General features: G+C 33.2%; 1 protein-coding gene across 1 annotated transcript in view; it reads right to left on the reverse strand.

Annotated features, from left to right (window-relative positions):
- Positions 1-20,429, reverse strand: part of LOC110998911 (probable multidrug resistance-associated protein lethal(2)03659) — a 43,478-nt gene continuing 23,049 nt past the window's right edge. Inside the window, exons 11-33 of the mRNA XM_045631534.1 lie at positions 19,432-19,582; positions 18,588-18,749; positions 17,897-18,026; positions 17,025-17,134; positions 16,531-16,656; positions 16,036-16,170; positions 15,354-15,453; positions 14,022-14,172; positions 13,296-13,363; positions 12,625-12,793; positions 11,796-11,922; positions 10,938-11,088; positions 9,502-9,738; positions 8,974-9,083; positions 7,905-8,019; positions 6,998-7,193; positions 6,390-6,576; positions 5,633-5,805; positions 4,765-4,881; positions 4,293-4,395; positions 3,425-3,534; positions 2,806-2,902; positions 1-2,004 (exon numbers count right to left, since the gene is read on the reverse strand). Coding sequence (XP_045487490.1) covers positions 1,969-2,004; positions 2,806-2,902; positions 3,425-3,534; positions 4,293-4,395; positions 4,765-4,881; positions 5,633-5,805; positions 6,390-6,576; positions 6,998-7,193; positions 7,905-8,019; positions 8,974-9,083; positions 9,502-9,738; positions 10,938-11,088; positions 11,796-11,922; positions 12,625-12,793; positions 13,296-13,363; positions 14,022-14,172; positions 15,354-15,453; positions 16,036-16,170; positions 16,531-16,656; positions 17,025-17,134; positions 17,897-18,026; positions 18,588-18,749; positions 19,432-19,582 — 3,061 coding nt within the window. The 3' untranslated portion in view covers positions 1-1,968. The remainder of the gene's footprint in view (positions 2,005-2,805; positions 2,903-3,424; positions 3,535-4,292; positions 4,396-4,764; positions 4,882-5,632; positions 5,806-6,389; positions 6,577-6,997; positions 7,194-7,904; positions 8,020-8,973; positions 9,084-9,501; positions 9,739-10,937; positions 11,089-11,795; positions 11,923-12,624; positions 12,794-13,295; positions 13,364-14,021; positions 14,173-15,353; positions 15,454-16,035; positions 16,171-16,530; positions 16,657-17,024; positions 17,135-17,896; positions 18,027-18,587; positions 18,750-19,431; positions 19,583-20,429) is intronic.

Consider the following 20,429-nt stretch of genomic DNA (forward strand, 5'->3'; position numbering starts at 1 on the left):
ATAAGGGGGCGTCCATAAATTACGTGAGGTGTTTTTTTTTATTTTCTGCATGGTGAGATGTCGTGAGATTTTATTCAACCCCTTCCCCCATCCACCGATCTCAGGTGAGATTTTTCAAAATGTAAGTTTCTTACGTAAACGCGTTGGATTTTTATTGTAAAAAGAAAAAAACAAATTTGCTTCGTGCGTTTATTTACGACTAGTGATCTTAATCGTATTACGATTACGCTTAAGATTAAATCTTAAGCATGACAATCTGGATTAAATGGACAAAATAGTATAATTTTTTTTGTTTCAATCAGAAAAAAAATTGCGTGATATTTGCCGAGACCTCCCCTCCCCCCCTTAAACACCTCACGTAATTTATGGACGCCCCCTAAATTCAAAAATCATTTGAACACAAAGTTTCTCTATACCGATTCAGTATTTTAGTCCAGAACAATCATCTAAACACAAACTTAGATCATATCTAAGTTTTGTATTTTTACTATTAAAAAGTGATTTTCTCTTCAAAAATTACTATAGTTTTCGCCACATTACTAATAGATGCGCAGGAGTTGATTTTTAAGACTTGGTAAAAATCCTAAACACAAAGTCTTATATTTCAATAGAGTTGTGTTTTAGTTTAGTTTGAGAAGATTCTCGATTCTCTTAGACATTTGTAGTTTATTTATTTAATAATGAAATTATATAGTAAAGGCAAGGTAATCAGTCTTAAATTACCCACAAATTGACGTACTTTGGTATTGCATTGTATGTTATTGTATATGTTTTTTTTTTAATTTAAATTGACAATAGTGTATATGTGTAAATAAATAGTTATTGAAAGCAAAAGAAACGATTAAAACATACCTAGCAGTATAACTCCCGTGTGTAGTTTGACATATTATGGAAGTCATAGTTGTAAGCCTCCACTCCATACGAGATCTTTAATATGTGTTTAATTGTCAAAAGTAAATTTCGTTTTAAAACAACTGTTAACAAGCGTTTTATAACAATAAATTTAAGTAATTTTGATATCACTTGTAGAATAAAATTTCGAGTACAACATAACTAATTAGTTTAAGTACTGGGGCTTTTGTATTTAAAAACACTTACTATGTATGTATGAATCCTGGTACAATTGCATAATAATAACTTTTCATAAAGATATTAAATTGACACCGTATATAACGCGGACTAGACGCGGCTAGTGCACGTAGAAACGGTAACCATAGTAACTAATACAGTTTAGTCCACGTTTTATAAGGCCAAAGAAGATTAAATTCGAATAATTTCGCAAGCAGGTACATTTTAAATATTAAGTAGTAAAAGCTTCACAATTAAATAGTTGGTCTCTTTGCTATTTTGTGAGTTACCAAAACATTTAATTGACGCTATAAAAGTAAAACAAGCCTTTTTACGTGGACTATAAATAGTACCGTGTTCGTTACAAATTACAAGAAAATCATATCAACTAAAATACTGTTTATTGCATATCTATAGTCCACGTTTTTTACGATAAACGATTGCTAACAAAGACGATACCTTTAGATAACATTTTTAAAGGTACATGTTAAAGCACCATATAAAAACTAAATCAAATAAGACTCACTTCATTCAGTGTGAGCAATTCGTTCGTATCTAGATTTTCTAAGCAAATTTAAAAACTGATTTAGTTTTTATGAAGAGCTTTCCTGTATTCTTAATTTTATGGAAACGTAAAATCAAGAAACAACCTTTAAACTCTAAATGCATTCTTGGAATTAGCACCTCAACTCGACTATGATTTGGTATCATTAAAAATAAATTCGGGTTGATTTTTCATTAACACTATTTATAGTCTGAAAAAAATTAACATCACAATTCTTATAATTTCTATTTAAATTGTTCTTGTGTTCTATATATGGAATCATATACTTTGAAAGGCAAATATTGTTATAAATTTAAGAAGTGTATAAGGCAGTGTTAAGTACATTATAATAAAAACTAAGCGTTCTTTTTCTGTTGAAGCTTCTTGTAACTCTGAAAAGAGAGAAATGTTTAAAAATGTGACGTACAAAAAATTCAACTATTACGTTTAGTTGTCTTCACATACAATTATTTAATTAATAATGATTTTAAAAGAGTAAGAGTAGAGTTTCTTTCCCATTCTTCTCCACCCGAAACTATATTTTGGAATATGGATTCTAGTTGCCCCAACTAGAATCAACAAACAAAAGAAACTTTTTACTTTATTTAATGTTCAAAAGTGCCATTTTAGATGGTCTAATTGGAATAAATGGTTTGATATTTGTGCTTTGTCTTAAGCGAGTTAATTCGGTCGTAGGGTGGAGTATCCAAAGGAAAATAATTGAGTCAAATCAGAGTTTTTTTGTAGCGGTTATTGTAGATATGTTAAGATATATATAAATGAGTACTTTGTTTGATACTGGGTAAAAACCCAACTGGAATGTAATCGTTTAAAATATGAGCTTTAACTATAAGATTAGGGATTATAACTTGGCTAATCTAAGGATTCACAAATCTAAATGTTCACTTTCTCCAAACCGCACGTGTGACTCATAGAATTATGCGTCGAACGATTTATCTTGCCATAAAATAATGTTTACCTACGAAGGCGAAGCTGTATAATAAACTACCCATAAACATAAAAAATATAACTTCTTTAAATGTTAAGACTCGTATTGAAATTGAAAAATGTCCCGGCCAAATGGTTTGCCATTTCTGACATGTCAAATATTGATAGCTGTCAGAATTCTACAGAATTAATAATTGGAGTCTGAAACATTGCTCAAAACCAAATAATTTTTGGCTAATAACTACCTCTTCCGCCATTTTGTACAACATGGCGGCAGTCTCCGGTCCGGTCTGTTCCACTAGCACCTTGAAGATGCCACCTTCGGGCTCACTCAACTCGGATCTGAAATATCAAAATTCTTAATGTTTTTTCTTATCAACAATATATAAAATATTTAAACACTTTTACAAATATGTCGTCCCTTTCTGAAAACCAATGTTAATGCTTAGATGAAAAGAGACGGTTAACAGTGAAACGGTGATTTATTTTTCTAGAGGTTTCATAGACTTTATGTCTAATTTATTGAAAATATTTCTAATGTTTTACGGTAACAGTTTTTATAGATAAAATAAATGCTTAAAATAAAAAACTAATATAAGACTACATCAGGTCATCTTTGGTTTTTCCAAATTGTGTAAGAATAAGTGGAATCAAAATTTGTATTTATCTAGAATTTATCAGTTCCCGACTCGGTGTGTAACTAATAACGATAGCGATAACGACTCTAATGTTGAGTTGCATACAGGGATTCCAAGGTTACAATAGCTACAAATATTGAGAGAACTGTATCTCACTTGAGTAAAAAACACGGAATCACTGCTGGAACTGGAAAAATACAACAAATTTGAAAGAAATCAAACTGACCTATTAGAGTAAGTTCTGATCCTATCTTTGGACAAAATGAGGGTCTCGGATTCTTCATGACGTTCGCCAGACGATTGGAATGCAAAGTTTTCTGGAATTGCCAATGGCGCCTGAAATAATTCCAATAATATTGTTTATAATCATCGGCCCTATATTACCATGTCATTAATTATGTGGCCATAGATCAGAATATGATAAATATTTCATTACTTAACAGAACAATTGATAAGAAATCTTGAAGGGACTATTAAAATATGAAACAATCGATATATTAATAAGTCATACTGAGCAAAAATATTCTTATCATTGTTCGACCTAGGACCACAGATATATATTGCATTGAGAGTGTCCATGGACACTTAACTGGCTGCACCAGGAATCAATGAAATACTCTAATTTTAAAATCCGTAGAATTCTGATATTTCATAAATGTTGCTATTAAATAAGTTTTCCACCGAAAAAGGGGCAACTTTGACCCAATTGAGGGTAATAAAATAAAATGCTAAGTAATTTTTAATGTTTCAGCTGCAAAAAGTTAAATCTTAATATTTACATACTCAAGTGAGCTAATAAAAAATAAGAAATATTTCAATACCACAAACAATATATCGAATTAACTTTTATTACTTTATCACTACCTACTAATACCAGGTTTAGTAAACGTTTTAAAAAACAGATTCACTAACAAATCAAATGCATGTATAGAGTCAAGATGTCCGGACTCGTAAATTGAAATTGAAAAATCTGCTCAACCAAAAAGGTTTGTAATCTCTGACATGTCAAAAAATGATATCTGTCAGAAGTCAACGGAATTAAAAATCAGAGTATACTGTCTGTAACCAAATGATTAAATAAATTACTGTTCTACCTGGCTTTTGGACAGAAGTGTGCGTCGGGGCTGATTCTCCAGCTTCGATTGTGCGGTGGTCGTCAACAGTTCAAATGGATGACCAGACTCCACAACGCGACCTCTGTTAAACAAAACATTATATTATAAATAATTAAAATTAGCTTCATTTGGCTTGTGAAAAAATACATATACGCTTAACACGTTACAATCATGTTACGTATACGATCAAATACGTTTGATGTACGTAGCTTACGGACATAATACGTTTCCTAATTCCATTCGGCTGGCTGCGTCTCTATGATCTATTAATTATTTCCTATTCTTCTCTCTTTTACTCTTTTAGCTTAGTTTGCGTGAAGGAGATTGCGTATACAAAGCCACCTGTTGCACTAAATCTGTCATGTCGAACATGTACAAAAATAATAAATAAACTTCAAGTAGCTATGGCAAAACTATTACAAACATATTAACAAGAGATTACATCACTCACTTGTCCATAACGATTACTCTGTCATAGTCCATCACGGTGTTCAACCGATGTGCGATTGTGAGGACTGTGGAACTCGCGAATTTACTGCGAATCGTGCTTTGGATTTGACGATCAGTTCTGGAAATTTAGAAATTTTTTATTAAAATCTATATAAATTCATCAAATTGTGTTTAAATTATCATCTGTATATGACTATTTTCAATGTGGTGCTAGATGCGTTTGTTACTAAGCTCCATATTAAAACCCATTTCAAAATTCAAAATCATTTAGGTAAACTTATGAACGTTAAAAAGAAATACACATTAAATCATAAAACAAGGGCGTCGAATGGAAGAGAAGAACTGGCAATAAACACTCCGCCATTCTTTTTAATCGCCAAGTTTTTTTGTTTTACTCTATGCGTTACAGCATGTTCCTACTATATACCGACGATGCATCATTTCTTATTTTGGTTATTCAATGCGTAGGGGTGACGAGAACCTAGAGAAGCTCATCATGGTAGGCAACACCGAAGTCAAACGATCGCGTGGACGTTCGCCAACGAACTAATCAAGTCAAAGAAGCGCGACCAGAAATTGATGGATGAAATGTGGCCACGATAGACAGATATGAGTTCTTGACCCAAAGAGTCGTGACCTCAAAAAATATGCAACAAAGGATTTACAAACTTAAAATCACGACAGTGCTGTATACTTATAATTTACCACAGAACCGTGCTTCTATTTAGTCATTATCACAATAACTGTACCTATAGAGGTAAAGGATTTTTGTATGATAATTAAAAAACACAAATTTTTTTCATTATTTAGATGACATCATTGATAATTTATTCCAGATAAAACTTTTAAAGCAAAATCAAAACACTTACTCCGTGTCTACATTAGCTGTAGCCTCATCCAGGACCAGCACGGCTCGTCTCGCCAAAGCCGCTCGAGCCAAGCACACGAGCTGTCTTTGTCCACTCGAAAGGTTCCCCCCTCCATCACCAACTCGAGAAGAGAGCCCCCCTGGGAGAGCCGAGACTAGCGATTGGAGTTCTACCTATAAATATTTAGTATTTTTGTCTGTTTTTTAAAACTTTCGTATGCTACAAGTGGTTGATTTGTCTTGGCATTGCCCTTGGAAGACCAAGGGATCAAGAGATCTCAGATTTTTGATCATTTGTTCGATGGAAAAGCCTGGAAATATTTCCGGTTTCCTCACGATGTTTTCCTTCGCCAAACGAGCGTTAAATGGGCACACAGAAACGTCTATTATTAAAAAGCCGTGGTTCTAATGCACGATCTTTTAGAAGAGAAGTACGCTCAGTAGTACGCGAGCACTATAGGTCTGGGGGGGATTCTTTGTTTGTTTTTATTTGGTGATTACGTCAAAAGTAATTATTCACTTTTTTACACATTGTCTACGCTTGAAATCGAAATGCATTTTCGAGAATTCCTAGAAAAAATTAATACGTTTATGTACCTATTATTTTTGAGAGCTTTGCTATTTTTACCGACAAACTGGCGGGTGGGATAATTTTCAGTAAATCTGCTTACGTAATACTTGTACGGCCCTAGGTAAACAACTTTTACGATTCAACGTGAACAAATATCCCTCTATTTACAATTCTGACCGATATATACCTCATGCAACGCAGCGTGTATTTGTGCATCGCTATACTTCTGTTCCGGATCCAAGTTGTCCCTCAACGTAGCTGCGAACAAGGCCGGCCTCTGTGGCAACGCGCAAAGGCGGGATCTCCACGTACGAAGACCGGCCAACTCCGCTGACACCCCGTCCACTGATACCTTTCCAGTTATCTTGTTTAATCTGGAAATATACGAATGTTTATTTAAGGGCACCCTAGACCCACTTCAGTTCTATAGTCACTATAGTCGACGCATTATGGAATGAGGCTTCGGGTCAGAAACCATTGATTTATTTATTTATTTATCTATTTATTGATTTATTTATTATATAGATATGGATATAGTATCGATAACGGGTTGCATTGCGTACACCTTCCTACAGTCAAATTTACTGCCCGATGACTAAGTTTACAATGCGTCGACTATAAATATAATTAATAATTTCTTCTAAATCTTGTCAAACACTAGAACATCGCTGGAACAAACATCTTTAACTAATAATTATCTAACAAAACATATGTCCATGGGCGGTATCACTTAACATCAGGTGAGCTTCCTGCCCGTTTGCCCCTTGTTCTATAAAAAAAAAAGTTTAAGCTCACCTAAACAGAGCTGCAATAAGAGAACTCTTTCCGGCTCCAGTTCTTCCAACCACAGCTACTTTTTCCCCTGGCCGTATTGAGAAGCTAACACCCCGAATGGCGTATGACGTTTCTTCTATCTTAGGAGCCGGTTCCGGTGCTTCTTGCTTTGGCGGTTTCTCGTACTCCAGTGACACATCTTCGAAGACTATTTCTCCTACAAATGAAAAGGGTAGATAGATCGATAAATCTTATTAAAAATATATCAATCACAACTTTACTTTGTACCGACACAATTACAAAAAATGTTACACAACTGAAGAACCAGACAAACAAAAGGATTCGTCGGCAGCTCGTCACATCACCATTACTAAAATCAATCAAGAAGTAGAGCAAGACCACAAAAAAGATGGAAAGACCTCAGACAAGTGGCAGGAGTGATGTGGAAGGAGAGAGAAAAGGAGGAGAGATGAAAGATTTTTCAACCTTCTAATCTAGTTTAATATAATTATCTATGTTTATGTATGTACCTAAATCGATCTAAATAAAAGGCTATATTATTATTGAAGTTATACTTTTTTTGGCGCGATGGAGAAAAATGATCGTAAAGTTAGGTCTAGGTAGCATGGAAATCGATAACTATGTTCAAGTTGTATATTTTAGTATTTTTTTATTTAGAACACTATTACTATATTTCGTAATAGTACAATTAAACAGTATGATTAAATATTATTTTAGTGTTTTTAAATGAATTCCATATACGACGCTGATAGTATTTACTAATAATTTATTTATTTAAATAAAATCTTTTTGATTAATTTTAATATTTATCGTTAATCACTACTGCATAGGTTTTTTTTATACGCCAAAGAAGTATAATAAATAAGTTCACAAACTCTTTTTTATTTGAAACGGTTCATGGGCATACCGTGATCAGGCCATTCTTCAAAGTTTAAGTTCGGACACTGAGCTTTCAAGGCTTTCTGATCTGGTTCCACCGGCGTCTCTGGAGGAAGATTGGTGTATTCAAGAATTCTTTCAACCTGAAATAGACAAGGTATTTAAAACTTAAAACAAGGCGAAAGCGTATACTGTATTGTATTTGTTCGTGGACAGAACAATATGTAATTTGTGACAAACAATAATACAACTTCTGTTTTCAATAGGCGCGGTGGTGCCTGAAGCCAGTCGCAATGCGAGCAAATACAATTTGCTAATTTCGATATTTAAGTGTTTAAAACTCACTGTAAAAAGTTTCTTCTTCCGTCTATAAGCAGGCAGTAAGCTTAGCCTAGAATCTTTTATTATTTGTCCGTTAAATTTGTTGACAGAAATTGCCGAGTATTTAAGCCGAAGCCGAAATCTATCAAAAGGATTCGACCATCGAATTCTAAATATCATATTATTATAATTTATTTTGGTTTTTGCAGCAAAGTGTATAAAGATATGTTGCATGCATTATGCATTGCACGACTCGGGAAAACCTATCTGTAATCTACTAGATCCAATAAGAGATCAGAAAATTTAGTTATTTGGATAATAGCTATATACTAGACAGGCAATACAAGCAGCAGTTTAAAAAGCGTGGTTTTGGTTGCCATTTCTATTGTTCTACGCCCTTGATTTCTTGGCAGCAGAAAAACTTGAAAGTTTTTTACTATAATGGTATTTTCATTTTGTTATAGAATATGTATATATATATGTGTGTGTGTGTGTGTGTGGAATAGTAGGCACTCGTTATTAAATCTGGTCTGTAGGTATACGTAATAGAGGAGTTTAGTTTTACTCTATATCATCAGGTACATAAATAACATATAATGACATATTAATTGCTTCGTAATGAATGAATGCAACGGTACAGTCGAAAAGAGTGCCTGCGTCTGGCCCTGCTATTTGGGCGCTTATGAAACTAAAGCCTGAGTGAGGAAGTGGTAAGTTCGCAGTAGTAATAGGGAGATTAAAGATAATATTTGGTTTGTTAATAAAATAATGCTTACAGATGTCATTTGATTCTCGACTTCAGCGGTTTGCCGCATCCCATACTGACACATCCCCACAAGACCTATCACTTGAGTTATCGCCAGACCGACATTTCCACCCATGGTTCCTGAAATTATCATTTTTTATTATTGGATTAGTCTCTAGCAAACAGATTGTTTGCATTAATTATCGGCCAATTTGATAATCACTTTTGACAACTGGGTTTCACTTGAAGCGGAAAGTGAAATCAATTCATTTTTTCCAATTAGACCACTTAAAAGTTATTAAAAAAATTGATAGAACTTTTTACAAAACTTAAACTTATTACAAAATTTATTTTCCAATCAAAAAGAGAAAAGAAAGATCTATACGAATTGCATGATATTTTTTGATTTATATGACGAATTTTCTATTTAAAAATCTACTACAAAAATCGGAATTCCACGAAGCATTATTTTTACAAGCCCCGTTTGCAACATATCACTATAAATAAAACAAATAATATTATTTTAACATTCACGACGAAGATTGCAGAGACAACTCACCATCGCTAGCGAAGAGGAAAAAGCTAAAAGTGACGGTAGCCAGATAAAGGCAGCAGACCATATCCATCCAGAATCCAAAAGCCCTATTGGTTGTGAGTACCAGAGTCCACGAACAGCTATGGAGATCTTGGAGCTTGTCAAATTCGCGTGCGAGTGTACGCTGCTGTTCGCCCGTCGAACGGATCGTAGCGAGGCCTGACACAGTCGCCGCCGCATGGTTCAGGCTTTGACTCCTGGCTATAGAAAACAGTGTGAAAATTAATTCCTGTCATTGTGCTTATTAAATACAAGTACCTGGATGGCATGGTATTTTTATTTTTTTTATAAATTGTGTTTTTGGAAATTATATATAAGTACGAATTACATACTAATAAAATGATGAAATATGAACAATATAGATTATATATGCTGGAATAGCTTTAGTGTTGTTGTGTCGTTAAAGCAATTAAAAAAAATAGTATTATTATTCGCCGATAGATGTCAGGAAGATTCATTTTTCAGTTGAAATTGGGACTACTCAAACACCACCTTTTTGTTATTTTCTATCATTTATTCCTCCCCCATTTATTCGCCCCCGAAACCCCCCGTATACTTAATTTCATGAAAATCGTTGGAGCCGATCCCGAGATTCCAATTATATATATATACTAGCAGACTCGGCCAAGCGTTGCTGTGGCTAAGGTTTTTGTTATATTACATAGTAGTAAATTAATCAAGGGAAACCGTAGGAGAACTTATGTGAAACGTTGGTACCACGACACGGACCTAAACTAAACTACCTTTAACTCAGCGCCATCTGTTAGAATTGTATCAAATAATAAACAAATGTTAATGTTATCGTAATTTTAGTAAGGATGCCTATTTTTTTTGAAAATGAAATATAGCCTATGTCACTCAGGAATGATGTAGCTTTCCAACAGTGAAAGAATTTTTCAAATCTGCCAAGTAGTTTCGGAGCCTATTCAATTCATACAAACAAACAAAAAATCAAACCTTTCCTCTTTATAATATTAGTATAGATATATACATATATATATATATATATATATATATATACATATATATATATATATATATACATATATATATATATATATATATATATGTATATATATTTACAACAATTGCTCGTTTAAAGATATAAGATAAACTAATATGTTGTTGTATAGTTGTAACACCACCTTTACCATTGCGCATTTTTCAAGGCAGTTTTTGCCGCGCACCACCACTTTGTGAAACCTGAAAAGCTGCCCACTGAAGTATTTCCGAACCAATTCGACTTAGGGTCCTTCAAGAAAAGAGCGTACCAATTCTTAAAAGGCCGGCAACGCACTCGCGAGCCCTTTGGCATTGAGAGTGTCCATGGGCGGCGGTATCACTTAACATCAGGTGAGCCTAATGCCCGTTTGCCCCGTTCTATGAAAAAAAACACATACCTATAGCTTCAATTCTTTTTAATTCTCGACTGGTGCTGAGGAACAGAGCTCGTAAAAGAAAGAGAAGGAAGGCTACACCCGCCGTTGGGAGTAGCAACCACCAATTCACTAAACACACCACTATCAGGATACCTATAACTTCCAGGAAGAACTGAAAACATCATATTATGAAATTGAATAATTTTTTTTTTACATAAACTTCGCAACATTAAAATAAAACAAATAATTATCCCTTAACAATTAGGCCTTTTCGCTGGCGAGCGATCCCTTCCAAACAACCTAAAGATAAAGTGCAAGAAATACAAAAAGAAATTACATTATATATAGCGTTACCAATTGGCTATATTTTTATTACCTGGAGTATTCCAAAAGTATCCCGATGGACACGAATATTCATTACAGTAAAAAGGGTTTATTTTAATAATTTATTAAACCAGATAACGACAAACCCATTGTTTATTCGTGTCTAAATATTAAATTAGTATTTTTTGTCTATGATTAAAAGGTAAAAATACATACATAAATAAATAAAATAAATCAGTAACACTTTAACCTTTTCAGATCGTGGCCTTAAGGATGCTAAAGTCAATTGATGCACAGCCGGGGATCGAACCTACGACCTCATGGAGGAGAATTGCACACTGAAGCCACTAGGCAAATACTGCTCATTAATAAACTTTACAGTTAAAATCAGTCTATAATGTAAAAAAAACTCTAGGTGATCATTTTATTCAATTGGTAAAATGTAATCTTATAATTAATTTAATTTTTTTGACGTTCATAAGTGTACTTGTTCACCTATATGAATAAAGATATTTTTGTTTGTTTGGAAGTAAAATAATAATTAAAAAAACTCACTCCAAGACAGTCCACCAAAGCGACGGGCAGCAATGTGTCAACTTGGCCCATATCCTTCGAGAACCGGTTCAGGATCCTTCCAGAAGGATTGTGGTTGAAAAACCACATCGGTGCATTCGTGACGCCCCTGGAGTGTGTTTTTTAGATTTAAAAAAAAAACAAAAATATGCCAATAATTCAATGTGGTTCTAGGATTTCTTGTGATCTTTTTCTGATACTCTATTAGGCGGAACCACATAAACCTTAGAGTTATTTTATAGACAAGTAGACTTCTGTGTGTCTTGAGTCATCTCAAACCCAAACATTAACAATTGTACCTAGACGAATAAATGACATTTGAATTAAATGTTAAAAAATATTATTAAAAGGAGTCCCTTTAGGTTCAGAAGACACTGGCGGCGTTCTCTTTAATATTTTTTAATTATTAAATTTTAAGGTTAGTTATTAGGTATATTTTTATGTATTATGTTATTAAATAAATTATTTGGTTCAAATGTAATGTAATGTATATTTAATTTATCTCAATTAGAATTACAAGCGATTCTTCCTCTTCGACTTTTGTGTGTGTGAATTCAGTTTATATTTTTACGTACTTTGTCCACGTACGTCGTCTTCTACGTTCGATTGTGGGAAAATGCAAATTTTGCATATTATCTTCAAGTCTTTGTTCTGTCAAAATATGCACAGTTTCTTGAGTGAACATATAAAGAGTTTGCAATGTATATACTATAATAAATTTTGTTTTATTTTTCTCGACATTATCATTTATCGTATTGGCACAGTGTAAATATAATATATGTATTTCTGCAATAAATAAAGAAACACATACCTGAACATTGTATCATGGAGCTGTACAGAAGCACGAATGCAGGTGTTGTAGAAAACCAGCAGTTTGTTCCAGGTGAAAAACATACAAATGCCGATAAGTGAGGCGTATATGTAGACACACTGTTCGCGTGTTAGGTGCCATCTGTTACGGGGCAGGTTTTCGTATATAACTAGAAAAAAAACAAAAATATATAAAACATGCCGTGTTAGTTACACTAATCACTCAAGAACGGCTCAACCGATTTGGCTGAAAATTGGTGACGAGTTTATTTCTGTGGGACGTGACATAAAACGTGGTACAACAAAACGCAACAAACAGAACAAAGAAAATTTATCAGTCCGAACATCTAGCCAGTTCATTTGTTAAAAATTGTATAACAAAATGCAAACAGACAGCTAAATGTTCGGTCTATTAAATGATATTTGTAAATACACACACAAAAGTTAAAACATTTAAGTTATTTGATATTGTGAAGTCAAATTTAAAAATTATCCGGGTTCTAAAGGTATACAGACATCGCGAGGCGTGCGTCTTGCTGTGTGGAAGTGTGTACTAAAAGAGCATTCGCGTTATAAGAAGAAAGAAATTATAATTATCAGCACCATTCATTTTATCATTCATTCAGAACCATTCACGCTTTAAGAAACAGGAACTAAGTACAAGAGTGTTACCTTCAGGTGTTGTTGCGTTGTTTCGTATCGCTATGCCCTGAGCACTATTTGACTCTTCCAAGTTTACCCTGAAATAAAATGGCAGCTAGAAAATATTCTAAACAAAGTAATAAATGGTTTTAGTATATTAAATATAATCGATAAGTTTTGATTAGTTACACTGTTTAATGGTATTATGTACACTTCGTTGCATACAGAAATATAATACAATGGACATAATTATAAGGAGGGCAACTGGCGAAATATCGCTTTCGAGCGATCATTTCCAGGCACGCGCAAGTAATACATAACAAAGCAACAATACAATACAACAAGTAATACATAATATAAAAAGATCGTATAAATTAAGGCCGCTAAATTCCTAGTTTCTGCAGAATAATATTAAATCAGCTCTCTGACATTTTGAAATCTTCAAAATATTTTCTTTCATTTTTAACTAATTCTTTGTATGTCATGAATTCTCCTTTCGTCTCTCTTAATTGCCATGCTTTATGCACCAATTTTCTTTTTCTGTTATGCTGCTCTTCTTCGTCTAAAGCAACAGCTATCATTGCTAGCTCCGTAGTATTGAAGAGAACCATCATCACGTTACTTGACGAAGTTTTAGTCTCCGTAAACTTAGCACTGACATGTGATGAAATTGAACTGAGGCGATACGTTGACGCATCTGGCTTCACTGATATGTGTAAATAGGGCTTTTAGTAAGTGTTATACTGGAAAACTTACCATTCTTTCAGCCAGACGTCTGTAGACGAGTAGAACACCTGCGCTACTAAAAACAGTGAGAGAAGTAGCAGCATTGTAAACTTCCCACCGCCGCTCGCTATGTACGAAACGTATACGCCACTGGATACTGAACCCTTGTTTTGATTTTCACCTGTTGATAAAGGATTATATATTTGACTCATAGCATTGTATGAACAGTATAAATAATTGTGGCATATGTTACATTTACAATGCGCCCCCTTTGCCCCGCATAAGCTATATCTGCATCTCTCTCTGACACAGAGACATCGACTATGATCAGATACCTCATCTTTCACCAATCAAATATCAGATAATAAGTCTAAAATATAGACTGTCATGTATAAGTTTAATAATTGTAAAACTTTGATTAAAGTAATTTAAATATATTTTGTTTTTTTTTGGGCTTCACCTAACATAAAATTTTACGAAAAATAAAAAAATCTAAAAAAATACTATGTATGGTTATTTCAATAAATTTAAAGGAGATATCCCAAAACGCTGAGGATCATCCTGATAGGAATCGAGAGGAATCTTCGAAATCTCTCAAAATGAAATAATTATGCAAAGATTCCTTCGAAACTTGCCTGAAATGATTTCCTAAGCCATTGGGCTTTTGTTTACTTAATTACAATGTTTTTTGACAATAAGTTCTTGATATGAGTTACTACAGAACCAGCAGTGAATATTGTAATTCAAGGATTTTCAGAATTTAATATTTTTAAGTTAAATAAAGTACTTTTCATTATTATTACTAACTTGAAGATATTCAGCATCATAAGCATGAGAAATTTTTGTTTCTTATTCCTAAATAAGCTAGCAAATCATACGCACCGAACAAGCTTACTTCTTTAGCAGCATGAAATGATTAATGAGTATTTAAACAGCGGGAAATAAAATATGCATGACCACATATATATTGTTTTCTATATGTATATTAATGTAATTATGTATGTACATAGTTACATTAATACATCGATTTTTAAAAGCAATAGTCAACAAATGTCGGAACTTTCAGAGTTACACATCCAAGAAATGTTAAAATTTTCATTGAATTAAAAAAAAAACAAAATAAAAATTGTCGTTGATTGAGGTTAAAGATGTCACGGAAAAGAACGATAACGATAACCATAAAAACTTAATTTTTAAAGACTGACGAGAACTAAGAGGTCATTTGGAAAAAATATTATTCCTATATACAATTTCATGTGTGTATATTTTGTATATTGCTGAATGTGAAATGAGGCTTAGTTATTATTATTATCATACTAAAAATGCATATTTAAGTTTAAAAATAAACACCGAAGAACATACCTTCATATTTGGGATCTGAATTATTGTCTAAATCCAGATTGAAGGACAGCTGAGATGCTTCAGACATTGACCTTTGGGAGCGAAGAACGTGAGAGTGCTCCTAAAATAAAATAATTGTCTTCATTACTAGAAATATTTAATCCAAGAGTCAAAATTTGCATTTTTCGCGTAAACATGACATATAAAAATCCGGTTCGAAGGACCTTTTTTATGAAAAGATATTTAAACTTTCTTCAATTATAATTTTATGTACTCATAGAAATAATGAATTGTAGAACATAAATTATACCTAAAACTGCGAAGATCCGTAAAAACAAGAAAATATAATTTATAAATATGTCTCTATTAATTAAATCGATTAATTTCTATTAACTCTAATATACTCTACTAATACTCTAATATACTCTACGAATATACTACTAAGAATCTACTGTAGACAAGAAAAATAGAATACATGATCACTCCTTATAGTTTCGGCTTTCGATGGATCCATTTTGATAATCACACTGTATACCTTTAAATAGACAAATAATTATAATTATGACGTACGGACTTTTTACTATTTTTATATAATAAATCACCATTAGTTGTTGCAAGAATCGAACCCATGGCCACCAAATAAACAATTTTAAAAACTACAAAACGGAATTAATCACAAAATAACATTAATTTAAATACTAACCATACTCTCCTTATTTTCATATGACGTCACCTTCTGCTTCTGTTTCTCTTCTTCCACCCTTTCTCCCATTTCTATAAGCTGCTCAAACTCCGGTACTCCATTTTTGAGTTCATGGTAAGTTCCTTGTGCCACCATCTGTAAAAATGTATTGCTTGCATATATCTTAGGTATTATACATAAACATACAAGTCTACTTAAATAGTATTTTGTCTCTTTTATTACTTTTGGAAGTAAGACAAGAGCGACAAGGACAACATATTCAATAGTGCAATTTAGAACCTTTCAGTGCAAACCCCAGCATTAGGGTAAACTGTATAAAAAATATTTATTCATATTTAACTTATGGGACGTCAAAAAAGAGAAAGATACGTGAAGAGTTGGAAATAATACTTTATAAAAAGGTGAATTTCTTTAAATTAACTTCAAAATTATAAGGTTTATAACGATCTCGATACAATAAGGTAACATCTTAGAACTCTCGCTATTTTGACTAACCTTTCCTCCTCTCATGACGCACACGTTGTTCGCTTGTCGTGCGTACTGTACGTGATGTGTTACCAAGACAACTGCTTTGTCGCGTAGAAAACCACGTATACACTCTTCGTATATCGCTTGGGCTACCTATAATAACATTGTGTATTTATAAATCTAGAGATCAAATGCACTCAGGAACTAGAATAAATTAATAATTGCATGGAGAAATATTACACCGCATTCTCCTTCAATAGCTTCTCTCTTTCAATAGCTCATCTGATGTTAAGTGATACCGCCATGGGTCAATGACCAGAGGGCTCGCGAGTGCGTTGCCGCCCAATATTTAGAAAATTTCAGAAATTTCAGACGTAGTTATAGTCGCGGTCAAAATCTACACGATTCGTGGGAAAGGTAATTGTTACATTCAATAAGGTTCTTAAAACCGACTAAAAGAACTCATTATCTATAAATATAGGCAATTGTCGAAAAAACTATTCAACACTACATAAGTTTACCTTAGCATCAACAGCAGCTAAGGGATCGTCCAAGAGATAGACGTCAGCGTGTTGGTATACGCAACGCGCTAAGGAAATGCGTGCACGCTGCCCGCCCGACAGAGACGTACCTATAAATAATTTGTAATAGTTGGTTCTAATTTTGACATTACATTATTTATATTGTTATGATAGTTTTCAAAAACACGCTTATATCGATAGGAATAGAAAAACAAGGTTTTTAAGTAAAGTTTATTATTATTAATTTATTTATGTCCAAATGAAATACAATATTTTTAAAACAGACAAAAGAGATCGGCGTCATACAACTAGTACAACCAAGAGATAATATTTTATTACTAAAATGACACCAAATATTTCCCAGCTAGAAACAGGTTTTATTAGACAATACAGTTGTTGTGTTGGGTATTTTTCTGTATGTTTTTCACCGTTTAAACCTTCTATTCATTTATACATAAAAGCATAGAATGTTTATTATTTAAACCATGTTTTAACTACATCTAAGTAAACATCTATTTATGTTTAATAACTGATCAAACCCTTTTTTGATTTAATAACTAAATCGATGCAATTTTATCATTTAATACGTGAATTAAACCTGTTTTTCAAAAGTTTAATTCCGCTGGCACAAAATCGAAAATAATGTGTAATTTTCATAGAACAGGGGGAAAACGGGCTTATCTGATATTAATGGATACCGCCGCCCATGGACACCCAAGGGCTTGCAAGTTGCCGGCCTTTGTACAATTAGTACGATCTTTTTTGAGTGAAATTGGTTAGAAAATACTTTAGTGGGCAGCTGGTGCGCGACAAAAACTATATTAAAAACGCTAATTTTTATAAAAATTTGTACCAATATAACATTATATTACCTCTTTCCCCTACTACAGACTTGTCCCCATGTGACAAAATTTCTAAATCGGTTTTCAGCTGACAACACTTTATCACTTGCTTGTATCTTCTCAGATCTAAGTCCTGTCCAAATAATATGTTTTGGCGAACCTGTTAATTGATAAAGTCAACTAAACATATGTTTAACATAGTATTGTCTTTTATTAACATAACTTTTACACATTTAAAGAAACGTCGGTTTAAATTTAAAATTATGTCTAAATAATTATAAGTTTAAATACAATAATACATAACTATAATCCGTAAAAAAGTGTTCTTCTTTAAATATGTTTAACATACTACATATAGGTAACTAAAACTGTTTTATGGATTATTTTCACACCTAAAATAATAATAAATCAGTGGCGCTATTTTAGCCTCAGATATCTGTATCTGTTTTTATTTATCTATTTAATAGGCAAGTAGTAGGCCTCCTGTGCCTGACACATGCCGTCGACTTTGAATGTATGATAAGCCGGTTTCCTCCATCGTTCGAGCGAATATTAAATGCGCACATAGAAAGAAAGGACCTAGGTACACAGCTGGAGATCGAACCTATGAACTCAGGGATCAGTATTATAATAAATATGACGTAGGTTTATATGTTTTCGATTATCTTCTTCAGAAAGTCAGTCATCAATAAAAAAAAATTTAAAAAAAAAAGATACTTACGGACGCATCAAACAACCAAGGCTCTTGTGCAGCATACGCCAAAGTACCGCGTACGTTGAGCGTGCCCGTACTAGGTATGAGTTCCTTCAACATCGCCTGTATTAGTGTGGACTTACCAGAGCCAACTGTACCGACTATCACTGTAAGTGTCTCTGGTTTTATCTAAAAATAAATTTTGATTTGATTTCTCACAAACCTAACAATCTAAAAAACATATTATTTACTTTTAAATTCTTGCCAAGTGTAGATGTGTGTAGATTTAATAATAATGTTCAATACGAGCTATGAAACACTCAAATACGTTATTAATAGTATCATAATACACCAACACCAACAACACCAAGGAATTTTTCAAGTGTAGTGGCCAAATGTAGATAATAATTAATATTTTTCCCTCTCACTCTAACTGAAGTAATTTTTAATGGTATACGTTTCTTGAACCTTTGTAAATTGTATTTATTTTAACACAACTACAGTGAAATCAACTTGAAAAACAACGGAAAAGACAGTCTTCGCTGTTATCACTACAAATGTTAGTGTACAAATATTATTTACTTTCGTAATCATCAAACAAAAAAAAAAAATATATATATATATATATATTTAAATAAACCCAAAAACGGAATACATAACACATATTTACAAAAGATTCAAAAATTAATTTTTAATTATTAAATACATTTAACTAAGTAATTCCTAATTTGGCTATGTTGTGTGAACGTGTACGTGAAGGTGTACGTAAAGGTGTACGTAAAGGTGTACGTGAAGATGTATGTGTGGGGTGTGCTTATGATGTAGGTGATTTTGAGCTACGGATATTTCTAATAGTTAATTCCATATATACCACTAAGTTAATATCCATCAAAGCGGGTGTTTTTCTATCCGATACGTCTTCTTCAACATTTTTCCAATATACTGTGTAATCTTTAAAATTGAGTAGAATTTCTGGTTTCAATTGTTCTAGATTTGATTCTGATTTTATGTACGCCTGTTGCCTGAAAATTATAATAATTTATGTTAATTAATAACTCTTTTATTCATGAAGTGGGAAAACGATGTAATGTGTAAAGAATAAAGCTATATAACAGGAGTGTTCGCTTGACTCTCATCTTTGAGGTCATAGGTTCGATCCCCGGCTGTGCATCAATAGTCCAGGCGCCAAAGGTAGTTGAGTATGCAAAATGTGAGGACCGGCAACTATGCTCAAATTCTTTTACCTGAGACCATAAATAATAGAAAATCACATGTTGCCGGCAGCTGTACTGGTCCTTTTCCCTTTTCCCCACCCCTCTCTCCTCTCGGCGCCTTGCTGAGTCATAGCACTCGGAAACGTCAGTAAAAGAGAATTCGTAGCCCATAACGGTTTATTTTTACGTATCTAAGTAATATTATTTAAGTTTTTTTGCAGTTGAGTGTCTTATTAGTGTGTTTTATTTAAATAAAAGGGCGGAAAATGTCACTACAAGTGATAAATCTAAAGAAGCGAAAAGTAAGTGAATTGTCGTGTTTGTTTTGTGATAAAACGGGTGATTTAGTGAAAAATCCAAAATTACAAACGTTTACTACTATTCAAAGAGCAGCAGATCGCAGAAAAGATGACATTAGTAAGAAATTAGAAAGTGATACAGACTTTATTGCCCACAATTGTTCTTGGCATCGAGCTTGTATTGCAACTTATATTAGTGAAGAGAAAATCAGGCGTCGAGAATTAGCATTACTAAAGCAGGAGAATGCCTCTGTTCCCACTTCCTCTACAGAAGCAAATGTTTCAGGTAGCCAAAGTGTTCGTCGGTCATCAAGAAGTGAATTAAAAATTGATACAAGTAATAAATGTTTAATTTG

The sequence above is a fragment of the Pieris rapae genome, chromosome 15 (genome assembly GCF_905147795.1).
Source record: "Pieris rapae chromosome 15, ilPieRapa1.1, whole genome shotgun sequence".
Taxonomy (NCBI): domain Eukaryota; kingdom Metazoa; phylum Arthropoda; class Insecta; order Lepidoptera; family Pieridae; genus Pieris; species Pieris rapae.